At 47.0% G+C, this 18,424-nt stretch overlaps 1 protein-coding gene across 1 annotated transcript in view; it reads left to right on the forward strand.

Moving 5' to 3' along the window:
• Nucleotides 1–18,424, forward strand: part of LOC119551824 (prolow-density lipoprotein receptor-related protein 1) — a 66,180-nt gene that overhangs the window by 43,024 nt on the left and 4,732 nt on the right. The window contains exons 5-15 of the mRNA XM_037861385.1: nt 519–770; nt 834–1,166; nt 1,549–1,925; nt 2,147–2,892; nt 2,955–4,022; nt 4,103–5,861; nt 5,926–6,221; nt 6,287–6,642; nt 6,704–6,972; nt 7,032–9,768; nt 16,343–18,380. Of these exons, the coding sequence (XP_037717313.1) occupies nt 519–770; nt 834–1,166; nt 1,549–1,925; nt 2,147–2,892; nt 2,955–4,022; nt 4,103–5,861; nt 5,926–6,221; nt 6,287–6,642; nt 6,704–6,972; nt 7,032–9,768; nt 16,343–18,380 (10,231 nt within the window). The remainder of the gene's footprint in view (nt 1–518; nt 771–833; nt 1,167–1,548; nt 1,926–2,146; nt 2,893–2,954; nt 4,023–4,102; nt 5,862–5,925; nt 6,222–6,286; nt 6,643–6,703; nt 6,973–7,031; nt 9,769–16,342; nt 18,381–18,424) is intronic.

Below are 18,424 nucleotides of genomic sequence, written 5' to 3' on the forward strand. Positions count from 1 at the left end.
TAAATACAAAAATGAATTCTTTTATATTTTTTTTAGAGTAATAACATTGCTATCAAATTCGTTTTTAAATAATAATTCATAATAAAAATTCATTAAATGTTTTTAGACATGTTTATTTAAACCAAATAAGAAAATAGCACTTCAAATTTATATTATCGGTTTAGTTCAACGAAAAGTTTTTTCACGTTCTTTGGTTAAAATTTGCAACGCAAGCTACGTCTTATCTCTCGCAACTTCAAAGAATGTTAGTCTTTATTAAAAATTATTTTTCCTTATTACAAAAGGACTCGTGATGATATGGCCATTTTGAATTTTAAATTATTTAATAGTAATACTTATGCCTATTGTTCATTATTATCGAGCTTATGTTAATCAAAAAATAGATTTTAATCTCTAAATTTGCATATGATTTCTAGGAAGAGAAAACGGACTTTAATTTGTAAAATAATACATAATACATAATAATAATAATAACATTAAAATAGATAGACCTAATGATAAGCACTACTCCCAAACAGATAAACAGAACGCTGCCTGCGCCGCGCTGAACTGCAGCTATAACTGCAAGCTGACCCCGCAGGGGGCACGCTGCTACTGCCCCAAGAACCAGGTGCCCGAGTCGTCGAACTCCACCCGCTGCGTGGACTACGACGAGTGCTCCGAGCCGGGCACCTGTGACCAGGTGTGCCGCAACACGCCGGGCTCCTACGAGTGCTCCTGCGTCTCCGGCTATGCGAAGACCAAGGGCAGTCGCTGCCGGGCCATCAATGGTAAGGGTCACAGAAACCTCCCGGACCCAGATGCACAACCGGCTAATCCCTCTCAATTTATAGTGCCGCCAACGGAGCCGGCCACGCTGACTTTTCTTTCGCAGGACGGCATACGGCGCATCGGAACCAGTGGCGAAGTCATCGCTCCCACGGGGGCAAAGGATAATGATAAAGTTACGGATAAGGATAGGGACAAGGATGGCGAGGGCAATGAGGAACAGCTGCTGCTCACGCAACCCGTTCGCTTCGTCCACGCCTTCGACGTGTGGCATCGGAATCGCACCCTCTGCGCCCTGCACTTCAGCTGGTACGAACTGCAGATGCGGTGCCAGCGCATCGATGACGTCCGGGTCAACTGGACACTGCCCTTCTCCTCCTTCGTCTCGCCCCAGCAATGTGAGTGACCGTTTATATTGACCCCGATTGGGGTCCTTGCAAAAGGTATCCCGTTTAAGAATAGAATTTGTTTCCCATTTGTGGTGACCATCCTTAAAAATAGTTCCCATCCAAATATAAACTTGGAACTTTACCGAATTTATAAAAATATTTATAAACAACCTGGCTCTACCAAATAGTAATTAGTTCAGTAATTAAATGTTTACTATATCCTATTCGAAAATATCGATAGTATATGGATAGTATTGGATAGTATTTCTAAATAAAGCTAACTGCTATGGTTATTCATAGAGCCGCACATATTTAAGAGTATTCGAGTTATCGATGCAGAATGCTACGTTCTGGTTTTCATTGCTTGCCTTGGTCTATTTTTTCTTCACAGTCTTCACAGAACTTCGATTGGACTGGCTGTCGGGTAATTGGTATTTGGTTAGCGAGGACGATGGCCTGGTCTATCTGTGCACAAACGCAATGGCCTTCTGTCGCGTGATATTGCAGCAGGTGGATCCGCTGTCATCTTTGGCGCTGGACCCCACCAAGGGCTATATGTTTTACACGGATTGGACGCCCAGTTTGTCGCGTTCGCTGCTCGACGGCAGCAATCGCACTGTTTTGGTCACCGACCAAGTTTACCACCCGAGCAGCGTCACTCTGGACCTGGCCAATGAGTTGGTGTACTGGATTGATATCTACAAGGATGAGGTCGAACGTGTGAACTACGAGGGCCAGGACCGTTGGACCCTCAAAAGAGCACCAGATGTAAGTATTTAATGGGAAAAATATTTCCATAGAAATACCAAACTAGGTTCTCTTGTTAAAATATTTTCTATTTTTACATATTGGTGAAAAATTCACTTACATCTTTTTATTTATATATAAAACGGATTTTAAATTAACAATATTCAGAAAAAAAATCGTTTACTGTAGCATACTTTTTGGGGCTTGTGATGACTGATGTCTCTTATTCCCCTCTTTTTCAGACCCCTGTGCCATTGAAAACCATCCATGCCGTAGAGGTCTTTGAGAACTCAATTTATTTGGCAGCCTGGATGGACAAGGCCATCGTTAGCATCGATAAATTCACGCTCAAGGCCCGCGTCCTCCACGCGAATGTGAGCCGTGGTGCCAATTTAAGGATTTTCCACCGCCAAAAGCAGCCCGAGGTGGCTCATCCCTGCCGCGATAACAACGCTGGCTGCAATCAGATCTGTGTGCCCCAGTGGACGAAAGGATTCGCCAGCGCCAAATGCCTGTGCACCGCCGGGTATAAGTTGCACAATCAGACGACCTGCCTGCTCTCCGCCCTCGACAAATTTCTGGTCTACAGCGACAAGCACCTGGCTAGGATCAGCGGAGTACCGCTGGACACCGAGCAAGTGCAGCAGCTGGAGCAAATTGGTGAGCAACCAGATGTCATGGTACCGGTGTACAATGTCTCCAAAACCCTGGCCATCGATGTAAACGTGCGCGGCAAGGCGGTGTTCTATGTGGTCGCTGACTCGGATGCGAGTCTCGCCGGAAAAGAGGAACCCTTGTGCAGCATCCGGAGTCAGTCGCTCAACGGCAGTGTCTCCCGACTGCTGACCCACGGTCTGAAGAAGGTCCACGCCCTGGCCTTCGATTGGATCAACGATCACCTGTACTGGTCCAGCCACCGGAGCCTGCAGGTGGCTCCTTTAAAAAATCTGAGCAAGGTGCTTACCTTCAGCACCGACTGCGATGCCATGTAAGTGTGGTTGATGATATAATGTAACCCAGAGTTTCTTACAAATGAATCATATTTTAAAGGTCCCTGGAACTGGACCCCACGACCGGGCTGCTCTACTGGACGCAGTGGGAGTCGCAATCCTGCGAGGCCGGCATCTACAGCGCCTGGATGGATGGCACTCACAAGGAGCTGCTGGCCAAGGGCACCGGTGCGATACCCATGAAATGGCCCCGCAGCCTGGACGTCGATCGCCGCACCAAGGAGCTGTACTGGTGCGATATCCGGTTGGGCACCATTGAAGTCATGAAGCTGGATGGCACCGGGCGGGAGGTGCTCTTCAAGTCGGACCAGTTCCATCCCTACTCAATGGTGCAGTACAATGGACTGATTTACTGGGCTGACAACAGGAATTCCACCATTTGGCGTTTCCACGCGCACCAGGCCAACCTGTCCAGCACATTTAGCTCAACGGTGCATTTACAGAGAACCGGAAGAGCTGCAGATCTGCGGATCTTCGATGTGGCCACTCAACCAATGCCCCAAACACCCAGTGCCTGTGCGCAGTCCAAGTGTCCGGGAATGTGTTTGAACACTCCGAAAGGCGCCATATGTCGCTGTCCCGATGGGTTTACGCTCAACGGCACTGGCAGCCACTGCATCCCCCAGCTGGCTCCGTCTCCCATTCGTCCCAATTGCACCTCGGGATTCATCTGCCGCAGCACGCGACAGTGCCTCGATAGCAAGGACATGTGCGACGGATTCGACGACTGTGAAGATGGCATCGACGAGAGCTCCGATCCGAAGGGGCCTTGCAATGCCAATACCTGTGACAAAACCCTCAACTTTGTGTGCAATGGTCGCTGCTATCAGAGATCGCTGCTCTGCAGCTCCATTCCATACTGCTCGGACGGAACGGATCAGGCGAACTGCCAACAAAACACCTGCAACAGCAACGAGTTCACCTGCCACAAAAGCGGTCGTTGCATTCAGTTGACGTGGGTTAATGACGGAGTGGATGATTGTGGACCGGATGATGACTCCGATGAGACGTCGGAGACAATCTTCGCCAGCAAATGCCCGGAATTTGACTGCAACAATGGGCGGTGTCGACAGTTTGCCGACATCTGCGACGGCATCGATAACTGCGGGTAAGTTATCAAAGCCTGTGGACTAATCCAGCATGTCTCGAGCTTAGAATCTAAACTAATATTTTTATATCTCTCTCTAGAAACAATGCCGATGAAATGGAATGTGAGCTGGAGTGTGGACACGGGGAGAAGTACTGCCGCCCCATTGGATGCTTTGGAGAGATGCACATGTGCGATGGGATCCACGACTGTGAGGACTTCAGCGACGAGGCCAACTGCAACCAGACAAAGAGCGACAATCATCCGGTGACTGGATGGAAGGATCTAAGCGAATGTGCCCCGCACGAGTTCGCCTGCCTGGATCCGTTCGAGTGCATCCCGGACTTTCTGCGCTGCGATGGCATTCCTCACTGTTTTGATAAGACTGATGAGCTAAACTGCACCCATATCAATGCTAGTCGATTTGACATGAACGAGACTGTAATCTGTGAGCATCCGGATCGGCTGTGTGGCTTCTCCAAGCAGTGTGTGACGGTGAACCAGCTGTGCGACGGAAAGAACGATTGCGAGGACACAACGGACGAGGGCTTCCTGTGCGCGGATAAGCTGTGCGACCGGGGACATGAGTGCTCCCATCGTTGCCACAACACGCCGGAGGGGTATATCTGCTCCTGTCCCGACCACCTGTACCTGCAACCGAACGGAAAGCGCTGCAGCATGCAACACGCCTGCGATCACTGGGACACTTGTTCGCAGGTGTGCGAGAGCAGCGGCAAGGGATACGACTGCCGTTGCTTGGATGGATTCGACCTGGGCTACGATCGGTTCACCTGCAAAAGCACCGCTCCGGATGAGCCTTACGTCATCTTTACGAACAGGCAGGATATCAAAGGTGTCAACCTGAAGACCTTGAACGTGGCCAACTTCTACACCTCCTTAAGGAATATTATCGCATTGGATTTCCTGTACAACAACGAATCCAATGTGGAGATATTCTGGACTGATGTGATTGACGACAAGATTTATAGGGGTCAGCTGGTCGGCGAGAGTCTGCGAAATGTAGTCGCCGTCATCCACTCTGGACTATCCACCACCGAGGGCTTGGCCGTGGATTGGGTTGGCAAAAACCTATACTGGATCGACTCGAACCTGGACCAGATCGAGGTGGCAAAATTGAACGGCAGCTTTCGGCGTACACTGATTGCCGGCAACATGGAGAGCCCAAGAGCTATAGCCTTGGATCCCAGGGAGGGTCTTCTTTTTTGGACCGATTGGGATGATAACTCGCCAAGAATTGAGCGGGCCAGCATGTCGGGCGACGGCAGACGCATGATCTCCACCAGCTGGCAATTGAATGCCGGATGGCCCAATGGCTTGACCCTAGACTACACTCAAAGAAGGGTGTATTGGGTGGATGCCAAGTCGGACTCAATCAGCAGCACCATGTACGACGGATCCGAGCATCACGTGGTACTCCGCAACAAGGACATACTCTCCCATCCGTTTGCCATCTCTGTGTTCGAGAACTATGTGTACTGGACGGATTGGCGAACCACATCAGTAATACGTGCCAACAAGTGGAATGGAAGCGACGTCCAGGTGCTGCAACGCACCCAGTCCCAGCCTTTTGGCATCCAGGTGATGCACTCCAGTCGCCAGCCCTGGGATCGGAATCCCTGCGGCGAGAACAACGGAGGCTGCTCTCATCTTTGTCTCCTTAGTGGTAAGGGAACCTTCAAGTGCGAGTGTCCCCATGTGATGCGCCTGGATCCCAGCAATGAAAGGAATTGTGTGCCCAATGAACAGGTGCTGCTGTTCGTCATGGTGGACGAGATTCGGGGTATTGATCTCCATCAGCCCAGTCACCTCACCATACCAACTATTCGGCAGTCTCCAAGGGTGAGTAAATAAATCGAACTAAGTATAAACTTTTCGTAACATTAAGAATTTCCTTTTTTTAAAGTTGGTGGCTCCACAACGCATAGATTTCCTGGTAGATGAAAGTCGCATTTTCTGGTCGGACATTCAGCAGAATGAGATCTCAAGTGCCGGAATTTCGAACGGCCTGATTGAGCCCATAATCAACACCAACATTGAGAAACCCTATGGCTTTGCCCTCGACTGGATTGCCCGAAACTTGTACTTCTCTTCGGGTCAGATCAAGTGTAATATTCTGGCGAGTAATTTAAAGGGTGAATATGTGACCACCATCCACGAGGATCTGAATATGGTGGACAGCATTGTCTTGGATCCCGCTAAGTAAGTCAACTTGCCTATCAACCCGGCCAAGATGAACTCTCTGACCTATAATCTTAAATTTGCAGTGGAAAGATGTATTGGATTCACTCTGCCTCCGACGGAAGCCTGTCCCAGTTGGAGCAATCCAATCTAGACGGTTCGGGCCGCTTGTTGATCTATGAGTACGAGAACAATCTCCAGAGTCTGACAATGGACTTCGACTCACAGCGACTGTACTATGCTTACGAGAGCTCGGGAATCGCCTATTACGACATTCCAAAGAACGAAACGCATAAGGTGCTGGTGGCTAGTGCGATCACTTCGATCAGTTCGCTGACTGTCTACAATGGGACGCTCTATTTCCCGGAAAATATTCAGAGTGTGATTATGCAATGTGAGAAGGAAGCGTGCTCCAACATGTCCTTTCTCAGGGTTAATACAAGTAAGTGGATCTCAAATCCAGGATTTAGCTCCTCTGATTATAAATTTGTTTCCCTTTCCAGAGAGCATTCAGAGCATGAAGATGTTTTATGCGGATGCGCAAACAGGCTCAAATACCTGTGCCCATTGGGCCTTGGGCGGTGGGTGTCAGCACCTTTGCCTAGCCACCTCGGCCACGGAGCACGTCTGCCGCTGCGCCCTCGGCTATGATGTGGAGCCAAACAATCCAATCGGTTGTGTTCCGCGGGCGGAATTTATTTTCTACTCCATCGATGTGTTGCAGGGCGTGGAAATGATTGATCCATCGGAGCAGTTTGACACGCCATCTCCGGTAAGATATTTTATTCTTCATTTGAAGCTTAAAATTGCTTAACATTTACCTTCTAATAGGCTTTGGTGCCCATTTCCCGGGTAAGTTCCGCCAGCTTCATCGATTATCTGGCGGCGACAGATACGCTTTACTGGGGCGACACCGAGCTGGGCAGTATATCCCGCGTGAAACGCGATGGAACCCAGAGGGAAACCATTCTGGAGGCCCTAAATCTCGTGGGATACAAGCAGCAGGACTGGCTGGGTGGTATTGCCATCGACTGGGTGGCAGGAAACATCTACTGGAGCGACACGAAACGAAATATCATCGAGGTTGCTCGTCTGGATGGAAGCCATCGATATGTGGTGGTCTCCAACTTGGACAAACCTACGGCTCTAGCGGTGGATCCGTTGCAAGGAATGCTTTTCTATGTTACCCAACAACACATTGGACGCGTTGGCCTGGATGGCAGTCAACCCTTCGTCTTGGTCAATCAAACGAGAGCCAACTGGGCGGTTGGCAGTCTAGTCCTAGACATAGAAGCCACCAAGGTGTACTGGTGTGAGCGCTACCCGGATGCCCTGATGAAGGTTGACTACGATGGAAATCTTAGGCAGCAGCTGCTGAATGAAAGCCTCAACAATCCCGTGGCTCTTTCCAAGATGGGAGAGTATTTGTATTGGGCGGAAAACAAGTACAACGAGGGAATCATTCGAGTGGCCCCCTTGGCCAACCTTAGTCAGTCGAAGGTGGTCCTCCAAACGGAACAGGATGCCATTAGGGATCTGAAAATCTACTCCAAGCACCTTCAAAAGGGAAGCAATCCCTGTGCCCACGGCAACGGAGGTTGCGAACAGCTCTGTCTGTTCAATGGAACCAGCGCCATCTGCGCCTGTGCCCACAGTCACCTGTCCTCGGATGGCTACAGCTGTGAGCCGTACGAAAACTTCCTGCTGTTCAGCTATCGGAGCAACATTGAAAGCATCCACATGACGGATCATGCTGATAAAAACTGGCCTGTTCAAATGATTTCCAATTCCAGTTTGATGAGGAACGTGATCGCCATCAGCTATAACTACGAGGAGCAGATGGTGTACTACTCGGATGTCCAGCTGAGCACCATCAACCAGGTGTACTTTAATGGCACGGGACAGCGCGTCCTGCTAGGCCAGCAGGAGCGAGTGGAGGGTCTGGCGTACGACATCGTCAACGAGCAGCTCTTCTGGACCTCGAACAACAATGCTGCCATCCGGAGCGTGGAGCTGCGGCATCTCTCTGAGCACGCCGATCAGAACCTAAACCACGTGAAGAACGTGCTGAGTCTTCGGGAAAAGGACAAGCCGCGTGGCATCGCCGTGGAGCCGTGTCTGGGCATGATCTACTGGACCAACTGGAACGAGGAGTCGCCCTGCATTCAGCGATCGTACCTCACCGGATACGGAACTGAAGTTATCATAAAAACCGATATTAAAATGCCCAATGCCCTGACTCTAGACTTGGATCAGCAAAAGCTGTACTGGGCGGATGCCCGGCTAGACAAGATCGAGCGGACCAATTACGATGGCACCAATCGAGTGGTGTTGGCCCACTCCACGCCCAAGCACGCCTTCGCCATGGCCGTGTACGGGGACCTCCTCTTCTGGACAGACTGGGTGCTCCATGCTGTGGTTCGAGCTAACAAATACACGGGCACGGATGTGCTCTTCCTGCGGGAGCATGTGACCCGGCCTATGGGCATTGTGGCGGTTCAGAACACCAGCATCAACTGCGATGCGAATCAGTGCAAGATCCTGAATGGTCAGTGCGAGGATGTGTGCATCCTGAACAAGAGCGGCCAGGCTACCTGTCATTGCACCCGGGGCATCCTGGCACCCGACGGTCGACGCTGCATTGCTCCAGTGAACACGAGCTGCGGCGCCCTGCAGTACAACTGCCACTCTGGGGAATGCATACCCATGGAGCTAACCTGCGACAACGTGACTCACTGCGCGGACGGATCGGACGAGTGGCGCAGCTACTGCATCTTCCGCCAGTGCCCGGAGACGCACTTTATGTGCCAGAACCACCGATGCATTCCCAAGGAGCAGAAGTGCGACGGAGAGCAGCAGTGCGGCGATGGCAGCGATGAGACCGCCCTGCTCTGCAAGTGCCAACCGGATCAGTTCCGCTGCGGAAGCGGCGAGTGCATTCCGCGCAAGTTCCTCTGCGACAACATGAAGGACTGTCGCGACTTTAGCGACGAAAAGACGTGTGCTCCCACTCCCTGTGAGGTGGGCGATGTGACATTTGTACATTGCGGCAACAGCACCATGTGCATCATGCCCAGCTGGCGCTGTGACGGCGATCCAGACTGTCCAGATGGCACGGATGAGTTGGACTGCGCCAACCGCACCAATGTAAGCTGTGATCCCGGCCAGTTCCGCTGTGCCGCCGGGAACTGTATTGCCGGATCCTGGCACTGCGATGGCGAGAAGGATTGTCCAGACGGAAGCGACGAGATTAACTGCCGCACCGAGTGCCGGGGCAATCAGTTTGCCTGCGACAGAATCTGCATCCCGGCCAGTTGGCAATGTGACGGGAAGAGCGACTGCGAGGATGGCACGGACGAGGGCCCGCAGTGCCCGAGTCGGCCATGCAGACCGCACTTGTTCCAGTGCAAGAGCTCCGGTCGCTGCATTCCCCAAAAGTGGGTGTGCGACGGTGAAAAGGACTGTCCCAGCGGCCTAGGCGATGAGGGCAGCGAGGACGAGGGTCCCCAATGCGGGGGCGTTACTCACATTCCAGACTGTCCGCCACCTGCTCACCTCTGTACCAGTGGTAAGTCTGAGTTCTTATATCACATTTCAACACTTTCTTAAAGTACCTATGGTTTACCATTATTTTCAAAATCTAATACAACATTACGTGTAGTTAAGAAACATCATCTTTGTTTTGCTTGCGTACAAAGCTAAATTAAATATTTGTTTTTACACTTATCATTTTATAAGAAGTTTGCAATGCAGTTATGGAAACATTTCCGGTATTTAAGTTAGAAATATTATTAAAAGGCTTCAAGAGCGAAGTCAATATCGTTTGTCTGTTTTACGCAATAAGCTCCTAAGTTTCAATCATTCCCAAAAGTAGTCTCTTATGATGATTATATCAAATAGCTGCTAAAACAGCGATCGATCAATGAGAAAATGAAAGCAAAATAGACATAACTTCGCTTTTTCTAACAAATACGCGATAATATGGAGATATATCGATTTTAAAAATGTTTTTAAATTTAAAATAAAACAAACATTAAAACTATCGGTATATTTGTAGTACTGTAGAGTAAAACCTCTTTGGTTCGTTTTAATAATCTTTATTTAAATTTGGAGCAGCAAAGGTGCCGCTACCAACGTCCAGTTGTTTCTGATCATAAATTTTTTCTTAGATTCTAAGTAAGCCTAAGTCCTAAGGGAGCGCAGCCGCCCACAGTTGGACTGCAGAAGTTATGAAGTTATTTTATAAGTATATTTTACTTAAGAGAATAATTTTTTTTAAACCTTTTTTTTTTAATTAAAACAAGGAAGAACGCTATAGTCGAGTACCTCGACTATCAGATACCCGTTACTCAGCTAAAGGGACCAAAGGGAAATGGAGATATGCAAGCAGCAAAGCGAGATTTAAATGCGCCACCTACCGGCGGAAGACAGATTTAAGCATTGTGGGCGTTAGGGTAGGCGTGGCAAATTTTTTTTTTGATCAATCGATAGGCATTGACGAGACCAATACATTTCAGTTAAAATTTTTAATCTAGCATAAAAATTGTGGGCGCCACAGGCTTGGGCGGTTTGTGGGCGTTAGAGTGGGCGTGGCATATTCGCATAACAAACTTGCGCTGCGTACAAGGCTACGGAATCTAAATCTGAAATCCCAATACTCTATCTTTGATAGTTTCCGAGATATCCGCGTTCATATTTACGATTTTTTGAAGTTTGTAGGCGGTTTGTGGGCGTTAAAGTGGGCGTGGCAAACTTTTTTTTGGGTCAATCGATAGGTATTGATGAGAACAATTCATTTCAGTTTAAATTTTTACTCTAGCATCAAAACTGTAGAAGCCACAGTTTTGGGCGGTTTGTGGGCGTTAGAGTGGGCGTGGCACTCTACTGAAACAAACTTGCGCTGCGTAAGAAGCTCAGGAATCTGCTCGCCAAATCTCAATAGCCTAGCTCTTATAGTTTCCAAGATCTCAGCGTTCATCCGGACAGACGGACAGACGGACAGACGGACATGGCTAGATCGACTCGGCTAGTGATCCTGATCAAGAATATATATACTTTATGGGGTCGGAAACGCTTCCTTCTGCCTGTTACATACTTTCCGACGAATCTAGTATACCCTTTTACTCTACGAGTAACGGGTATAAAAAAAATTTTTTTTTTTATTATTTACTAAGAAAATGGAATTGGGAATAATATTCGTACGTAAAGAAAAAGTATTTCTAAGCATGGCCATACTAAATACAATTATGAAATGAACAATTTTAATCTATCCTTATGAACTGTAAGTTTTTATACCCGTTACTCGTAGAGTAAAAGGGTATACTAGATTCGTCGGAAAGTATGTAACAGGCAGAAGGAAGCGTTTCCGACCCCATAAAGTATATATATTCTTGATCAGGATCACTAGCCGAGTCGATCTAGCCATGTCCGTCTGTCCGTCTGTCCGTCTGTCCGTCTGTCTGTCTGTCCGGATGAACGCTGAGATCTTGGAAACTATGAAAGCTAGGCTACTGAGATTTGGCGTGCCGATTCCTGAGCTTCTTACGCAGCGCAAGTTTGTTTCAGTAGAGTGCCACGCCCACAAACCGCCCAAAACTGTGGCTCCTACAGTTTTGATGCTAGAATAAAAATTTAAGCTGAAATGTATTGTTCTCATCAATACCTATCGATTGACCCAAAAAAAAGTTTGCCACGCCCACTTTTACGCCCACAAACCGCCCACAAACTTCAAAAAATCGTTAATATGAACGTGGATATCTCGGAAACTATCCAAGATAGAGAATTGGGATCTCAGATTTAGATTCCGTAGCCTTGTGCGCAGCGCATGTTTGTCACGCAAATACGCCACGCCCACTCTAACGCCCACAAACCGCCGAAGCCTGTGACGCCCACAATTTTCGTGCTAGATAAAAAATTTTAACTGAAATGTATTGGTCTCGTCAATACCTATCGATTGATTTAAAAAAAACTTAGCCACACCTACTCTAACGCCCTCAACGTTTAAATCTGTCTACCGCCGGTAGGTGGCGCATTTGCTGCTTGCATATCTCCATTTTCCTTTGGTCCCTTTAGCTGAGTAACGGGTATCTGATAGTCGAGGTACTCGACTATAGCGTTCTTCCTTGTTTTTTCTTATTATTTGTTATTATAATGTTATTTTTTTCTCCTACTTCCGTTACTTTATACGGACCGGTATATTGATAATCTAACTTATGACCTGTTTCATTTCTTAAGAGGACTTGATCACCTACTGACATATCTATGTTATTATTATACTAGATTCGTCGGAAAGTATGTAACAGGCAGAAGGAAGCGTTTCCGACACCATAAAGTATATATATTCTTGATCAGGATCACTAGACGAGTCGATATAGCCATGTCCGTCTGTCCGTCCGTCCGTCTGTCCGTCTGTCCGGATGAACGCTGAGATCTCGGAAACTATGAGAGCTAGGCTATTGAGATTTGGCGTGCAGATTCCTGAGCTTCTTACTCAGCGCAAGTTTGTTTCAGTAGAGTGCCACGCCCACTCAAAACTGTGGCTCCTACAGTTTTTATGCTAGAATAAAAATTTCAACTGAAATGTATTGCTCTTGTCAATACCTATCGATTGACCCAAAAAAAAGTTTGTCACGCCCACTTTAACGCCCACAAACCGCCTACAAACTTCAAAAAATCGTAAATATGAACATCGATATCTTGGAAACTATCAAAGATAGAGAATTGGGATCTCAGATATAGATTCCATAGCCTTGTACGCAGCGCAAGATTGTTATGCGAATATGCCACGCCCACAAGCCGCCCAAGCCTGTGGCGCCCACAATTTTTATGCAAGATACAAAATTTTAACTGAAATGTATTGGTCTTGTCAATACCTATCGATTGATCCAAAACAAATTTTGCCACGTCCACTCTAACGCCCATAACGCTTAAATCTGTCTACCGCCGGTAGGTGGCGCATTTCAATCTAGCTTTGCTGCTTGCATATATCCATTTCCCTTTGGTCCCTTTAGCTGAGTAACGGGTATCTGATAGTCGAGGTACTCGACTATAGCGTTCTTCCTTGTTTTTCTTATTTTCTTCTATCATTATTCTAGCTCTTTTGTATGCTACTTCTAATGTATATTTACTCTTCTTAGCATAGTCATCTATATTATATATGGGCTCTATATTTTCTATACTATTAAATTGTTTCGGTAAATTATTTGTTTTACCAAATACTAGCTCATATGGACAATAATTATGTGCCATTGAAGGGGTCGTGTTGAAACAAAAAACGAAATATTGAAGCCATACGTCCCAATCAGTTTTATCAACCGATATATATGAGCGTATGTATTCATTGAAAGTTCTATGACTTCGTTCTATTGTTCCGACTGTCTGGTGGTGGTGTGCCGTAGATGTTATATTTTCAATGTTTAGGCATTTGCACAAGTCATTTATAATTGAATCCTTATATTCTGTACCCATGTCCGTAATGAACGTCTTTATTGGACCGTACTTCAGAATAAATGATTCAAAAATGGCTTTAGCGACACTGTTCGCGTTCTTATTTGGAACTGGTATGGCAACTAAATATTTAGTCAGGTCACATATTAGAGTGACTGCATACTAATTGCCTTTTTCTGATTTTGGTAGTGGACCAATAGTGTCCACAATCACTCTGTTGAAAGCATTTATAGGCGTATCAGTTATTATCAATGGAGTCTTATTGTGCTTAGTTATTTTAGCTTTTTGGCATTTCTGACATTTTCGTATGTACTCAGTAATATCTCGAGTCATACCTTTCCAAAAATAATGTCTTTTGACCTTGGCAAAGGTTTTTGTAATGCCAGTATCACCTCCTTGTATTGGATCGTCCTAGAATTTAGACAGTTTAGCTTCTTTCTCATCTTGTTTTTCTATAAGGGCAACCGGGTTGAGTAGCGCTACTCTGAATGTATTCAATATCTTATTGCCCATTTGTTTAAAATTATCTATTGAAACATGTTCAAAGATATTTTCCCACGGTGCCATTTTGAGTTGGCTGATTTTGTTTATACCGGCTTGCATTTCAAGCCTTTGGAAAAATTTACCTAAGTCTAGGATTCCATTGGTATATAAATCGCTAACATCATATCTTGTAGTAATTTTTCTACCTTGTTTAAATAAACATATATGTTTCTTAAATCAATGGCGTTTTAAAATCACGGGCGATTTTCTAATATTTATGGTGATTTTTTTTTGAGTGTAGCATATCTTTTACATGCAAGGTCACTACATTGTTTTTGACTTCATATACGTTGGGCTTAGAAGCTTTCTCTATAGATTGCGTAGGCAATTCTATTTGTTTGTTTTCCGCGCGGATTTTCTGTCTATTTTGATATCTAGTAGTGACTTTCTTTATATTTCCACTAATATTTTGTAGATCTTTTTTTTGTCATTGCTTTGACTGCATGCTGAGTGGAATAACTTCTGGCTAACTCTAGTGGTAAGCCGTCCCTTATATATGCACCTTCTAAAGATTTTGTCATCTGCTCAACCTCTTCTGTGTACTGGTTAGCAGTTTTATTGCGTTGCTGTAGGTTCATCAGTTTTGCTGACAATACTTCTACAGTTTCGCCTTTGACGTTGCTTTTTAATCTGGAAATGACTTCAGTTATTGTTGTTTCATTTCCGATTAGATTTCTGGCGACACCTTTTAGCTTTGTTTTTATTATGGAAACTGCTAATTGTTCGTGCTCGCCTTTTATTGATTCTATTATTTCTAATGCATCAATAAAACTTGTTAAGTTTTCAGCTTTACCATCGAAAACTGGTATAAGCTTGGATGCTGTATTAATAAAATCAATATTAGATTGTGCCATTGTGATATTGTTACTTATTTTATTTTCTATTATGCTTGAACTATCATCAGAATCTGTACAATTATCCAGATCTGACATGAAAACAGCTGGAATAGTAAGATTATTTAAATCTTGCTCTTCTATTTTAGGGTTTGTCTCTGTAAGGTCTTCTGATTCTATTTGGTCAATGTTTCTTCAGAAAATTGACTCATTGTATTACTTTGCATCTACTTTTACATGTTTTCTACCTATTGTTTTGTATAGCTTTACGGGCTACACTTCTAATTGGGCAGAAAAGGTTCCGCTCAATTTTACAATTCTTATTAAATATATTTACATTGCAATTATTTTAACTGCTGCATCAGATGTCTTCCGCGTCAGCTGGTCGTCGCCGGGTTGGCTACGCTGACGCTCCTTCGTAGGCGAAAGGGACGTGGAGTCCCTCGCGCTGTTGGCTGCTACTGATGTCCGTGGCCTATTGGTTCAGGCGGGGCCGGTGCCGGTCTTCGCACTGGTCTTCTTCGTGCATGTGTATTTGCATGCTGCAGCTTCTAGTGGTCCAGGGCAGTCGTTCAGGCAGACGTTAGGTTTCTTCGGCAAAGGCTTTGGAGATGGTGGTTTATTAGTAACTGTTTCGTTTATAACTTTAATATTAGCTGAGTGAGTTGCAGTATTTGGCTTTCGTTGCTGGAGGCATTCTTTTAGAAAATTAAGCTCAGCAGTTAATTTTTCTGCTGTGGCCCATGTGGGCGGCGTTTTTGTATACAATAGCCACTTAATGTGAGCTATTCTTTTAGTGATCTTGTTTTTCTGGCCTCCGCGTTTGCCCATTACTCGCACTCTACTCACTCAGACTTTTAATTTAATCTTTATTTAAATTTGGAGCAGCAAAGGTGCCGCTACCAACGTTCAGTTGTTTCTGATCTTACATTTTTCCTTAGGTTCTAAGTAAGCCTAAGTCTCGTGGCTGCGCTGCTCACAGTTGGACAGCAGAGAGACGGCTATGTATATCTTATATATTATACATATTTATTTAATTATGCTCTCTGGCTGAAGCGCGAGGGTATATGCATGTACTTGAGTTCGGTTAAGCGGCCTTGCACTTTCTGTGAGCGCGCCGATCGACTCATGTTTCGGCCACTTGGGTTTTTGACCGGGCCTTTGCTTATGTAAACACTGCAACAAAGTGTTTCAGTGTGTTTGCTCTAAGTACTTTTGGTACAGTAGTTATTCAATATATGCATACTACAGTACAGTCCTATTTGAAAACAAAGAGGCAATTTTGTTTAATTTCTAATTATCAAATTGTTATCTTCGCAGGCCTCTGCATCGACTCTCATTATGTATGCGATGGGGATGAGGATTGTCCTGGAGGTGATGATGAGTACGAAGGCTGTGTGCCAGCCTTTCTTCCGCACTCCTGTCCTGGCGGATCGCTGATGCACCAGTGCCAAGATGGCCTATGCATATTGAAGAACCTGACGTGCGACGGAAAACCGGACTGCGGCGATGGATCCGACGAGACGAGCAGTCTGTGTGCCCACACACGGGGATGCAATGGCACCGACGACTTCCGCTGCAAAAATGGAGCCTGCGTTCATGCTGATTTGTTGTGCGATCGGAGGAATGATTGCGGCGACTTTTCCGACGAGGAGATGTGCAATGTGAACGAGTGCCTGATTCCGGATATCTGTGAGCACGAGTGCGAGGACAAGGTGGTGGGTTACCAGTGTCATTGCCGGCCGGGGTACAAGGTCCTGCCCAAGAGTCCGCACCTCTGCACGGACATCGACGAGTGCGATGAGCAGCAGCCGTGCTCCCAGACCTGTGTCAACACATACGGATCATACAAGTGTCTGTGCGCAAAGGGTTACGCCCTGGTGGATCACCACACCTGCAAGGCCACCAGCAACGTGTCCATGGAGCTGATCTTCTCGAATCGCTACTATATCCGGCAGGTCGACATGGCAGGCAACGGCAGTATACTGATCAACGAGCTGTCCAATGCAGTGGCCCTGGACTACGACTGGGATAGCCAGTGCCTGTACTGGTCTGATGTCACCAGCATCGTGGGTACCATCAAGAGGCACTGCCCCAAGGAAAACAAAACGCAGACCCTGCACCAAGCCATGCTGAAGAACCCCGATGGACTAGCCGTAGACTGGGTGGCAAAGAACCTGTACTGGTGCGACAAGGGTTTGGATACGATAGAAGTATCACAGCTCGACGGAAAGTACCGGAAAGTCTTGATCAACGAGTATTTGCGGGAACCTCGTGGCGTTGCCCTGCATCCGTATCAGCGGCACATCTTTTGGTCTGACTGGGGCGACACTCCGCACATAGGCAAGGCTGGCATGGATGGCTCCAACCCTAAGATGATCATTCGGGATGGCTTGGGTTGGCCTAACGCCTTGACCATAAGTTTTGAGACGCAACAGTTGTTCTGGGGCGATGCCAGGGAGGACACGATCTCGGTGAGCGATTTAGACGGAAATCACACGCGATTGCTGCTGGCCAGGAGCATCAATCCGTTACTGAATCTGCACCACATTTTCGCCATCGCCGTGTGGGAGGGTCGTATTTACTGGTCCGACTGGGAGACCAAGTCCATTGAGTATTGCAGCCTCTTTAACGGTCAGAACTGCACCACTTTGATCACCACGATCCATCGTCCGATGGACCTACGCGTGTTCCATCCCTACCGCCAGCAGCAGCCCATAAGCGGAAATCCCTGCCTGGCGGCCAACTGTTCCACGCTGTGCGTCCTGTCGCCGGAAGAACCGTACTACAAGTGCATGTGTCCAACTAACTTTGTCCTGGCGGATGATGGACGCACATGTCGGGCTAACTGTACGGCTGCACATTTCGAGTGCGTGAACACTTACAAGTGCATTCCGTTCTACTGGCGCTGCGACACCCAGGACGATTGTGGCGATAACAGCGACGAGCCGGAGACCTGTCCGCCCTTCCACTGTGAGCCTGGTCAGTACCAGTGCGCCAACAAGAAGTGCACCCACCCCTCGAACCTCTGTGATGGCACTAACCAGTGTGGCGACGGATCGGATGAACTGAACTGCGACAAGTTCACCTGCTTCGATACCCATATGAAGTGTGGAGCGACCGCCAACTCGAGTGGCTTCTGCGTGGACAATGTGAAGCGATGCGATGGAGTTAAGGACTGTCCGGGCGGAGAGGATGAATCCGCGTGCACGCCACTAGTGTGCAAGAAGGATCAGTTCCAGTGCGGCAACAATCGGTGCATGCCTTACGTGTGGGTGTGCGATGGGGACATCGATTGTCCGGACAAGTCCGACGAGGCCAACTGTGATAATGTCTCTTGCGGAGCCCACGACTTCCAGTGAGTTTACCATTTTAAAGAAATACTAGCATGGTAGCTTAACA

The sequence above is a fragment of the Drosophila subpulchrella genome, chromosome 2R (genome assembly GCF_014743375.2).
Source record: "Drosophila subpulchrella strain 33 F10 #4 breed RU33 chromosome 2R, RU_Dsub_v1.1 Primary Assembly, whole genome shotgun sequence".
Taxonomy (NCBI): domain Eukaryota; kingdom Metazoa; phylum Arthropoda; class Insecta; order Diptera; family Drosophilidae; genus Drosophila; species Drosophila subpulchrella.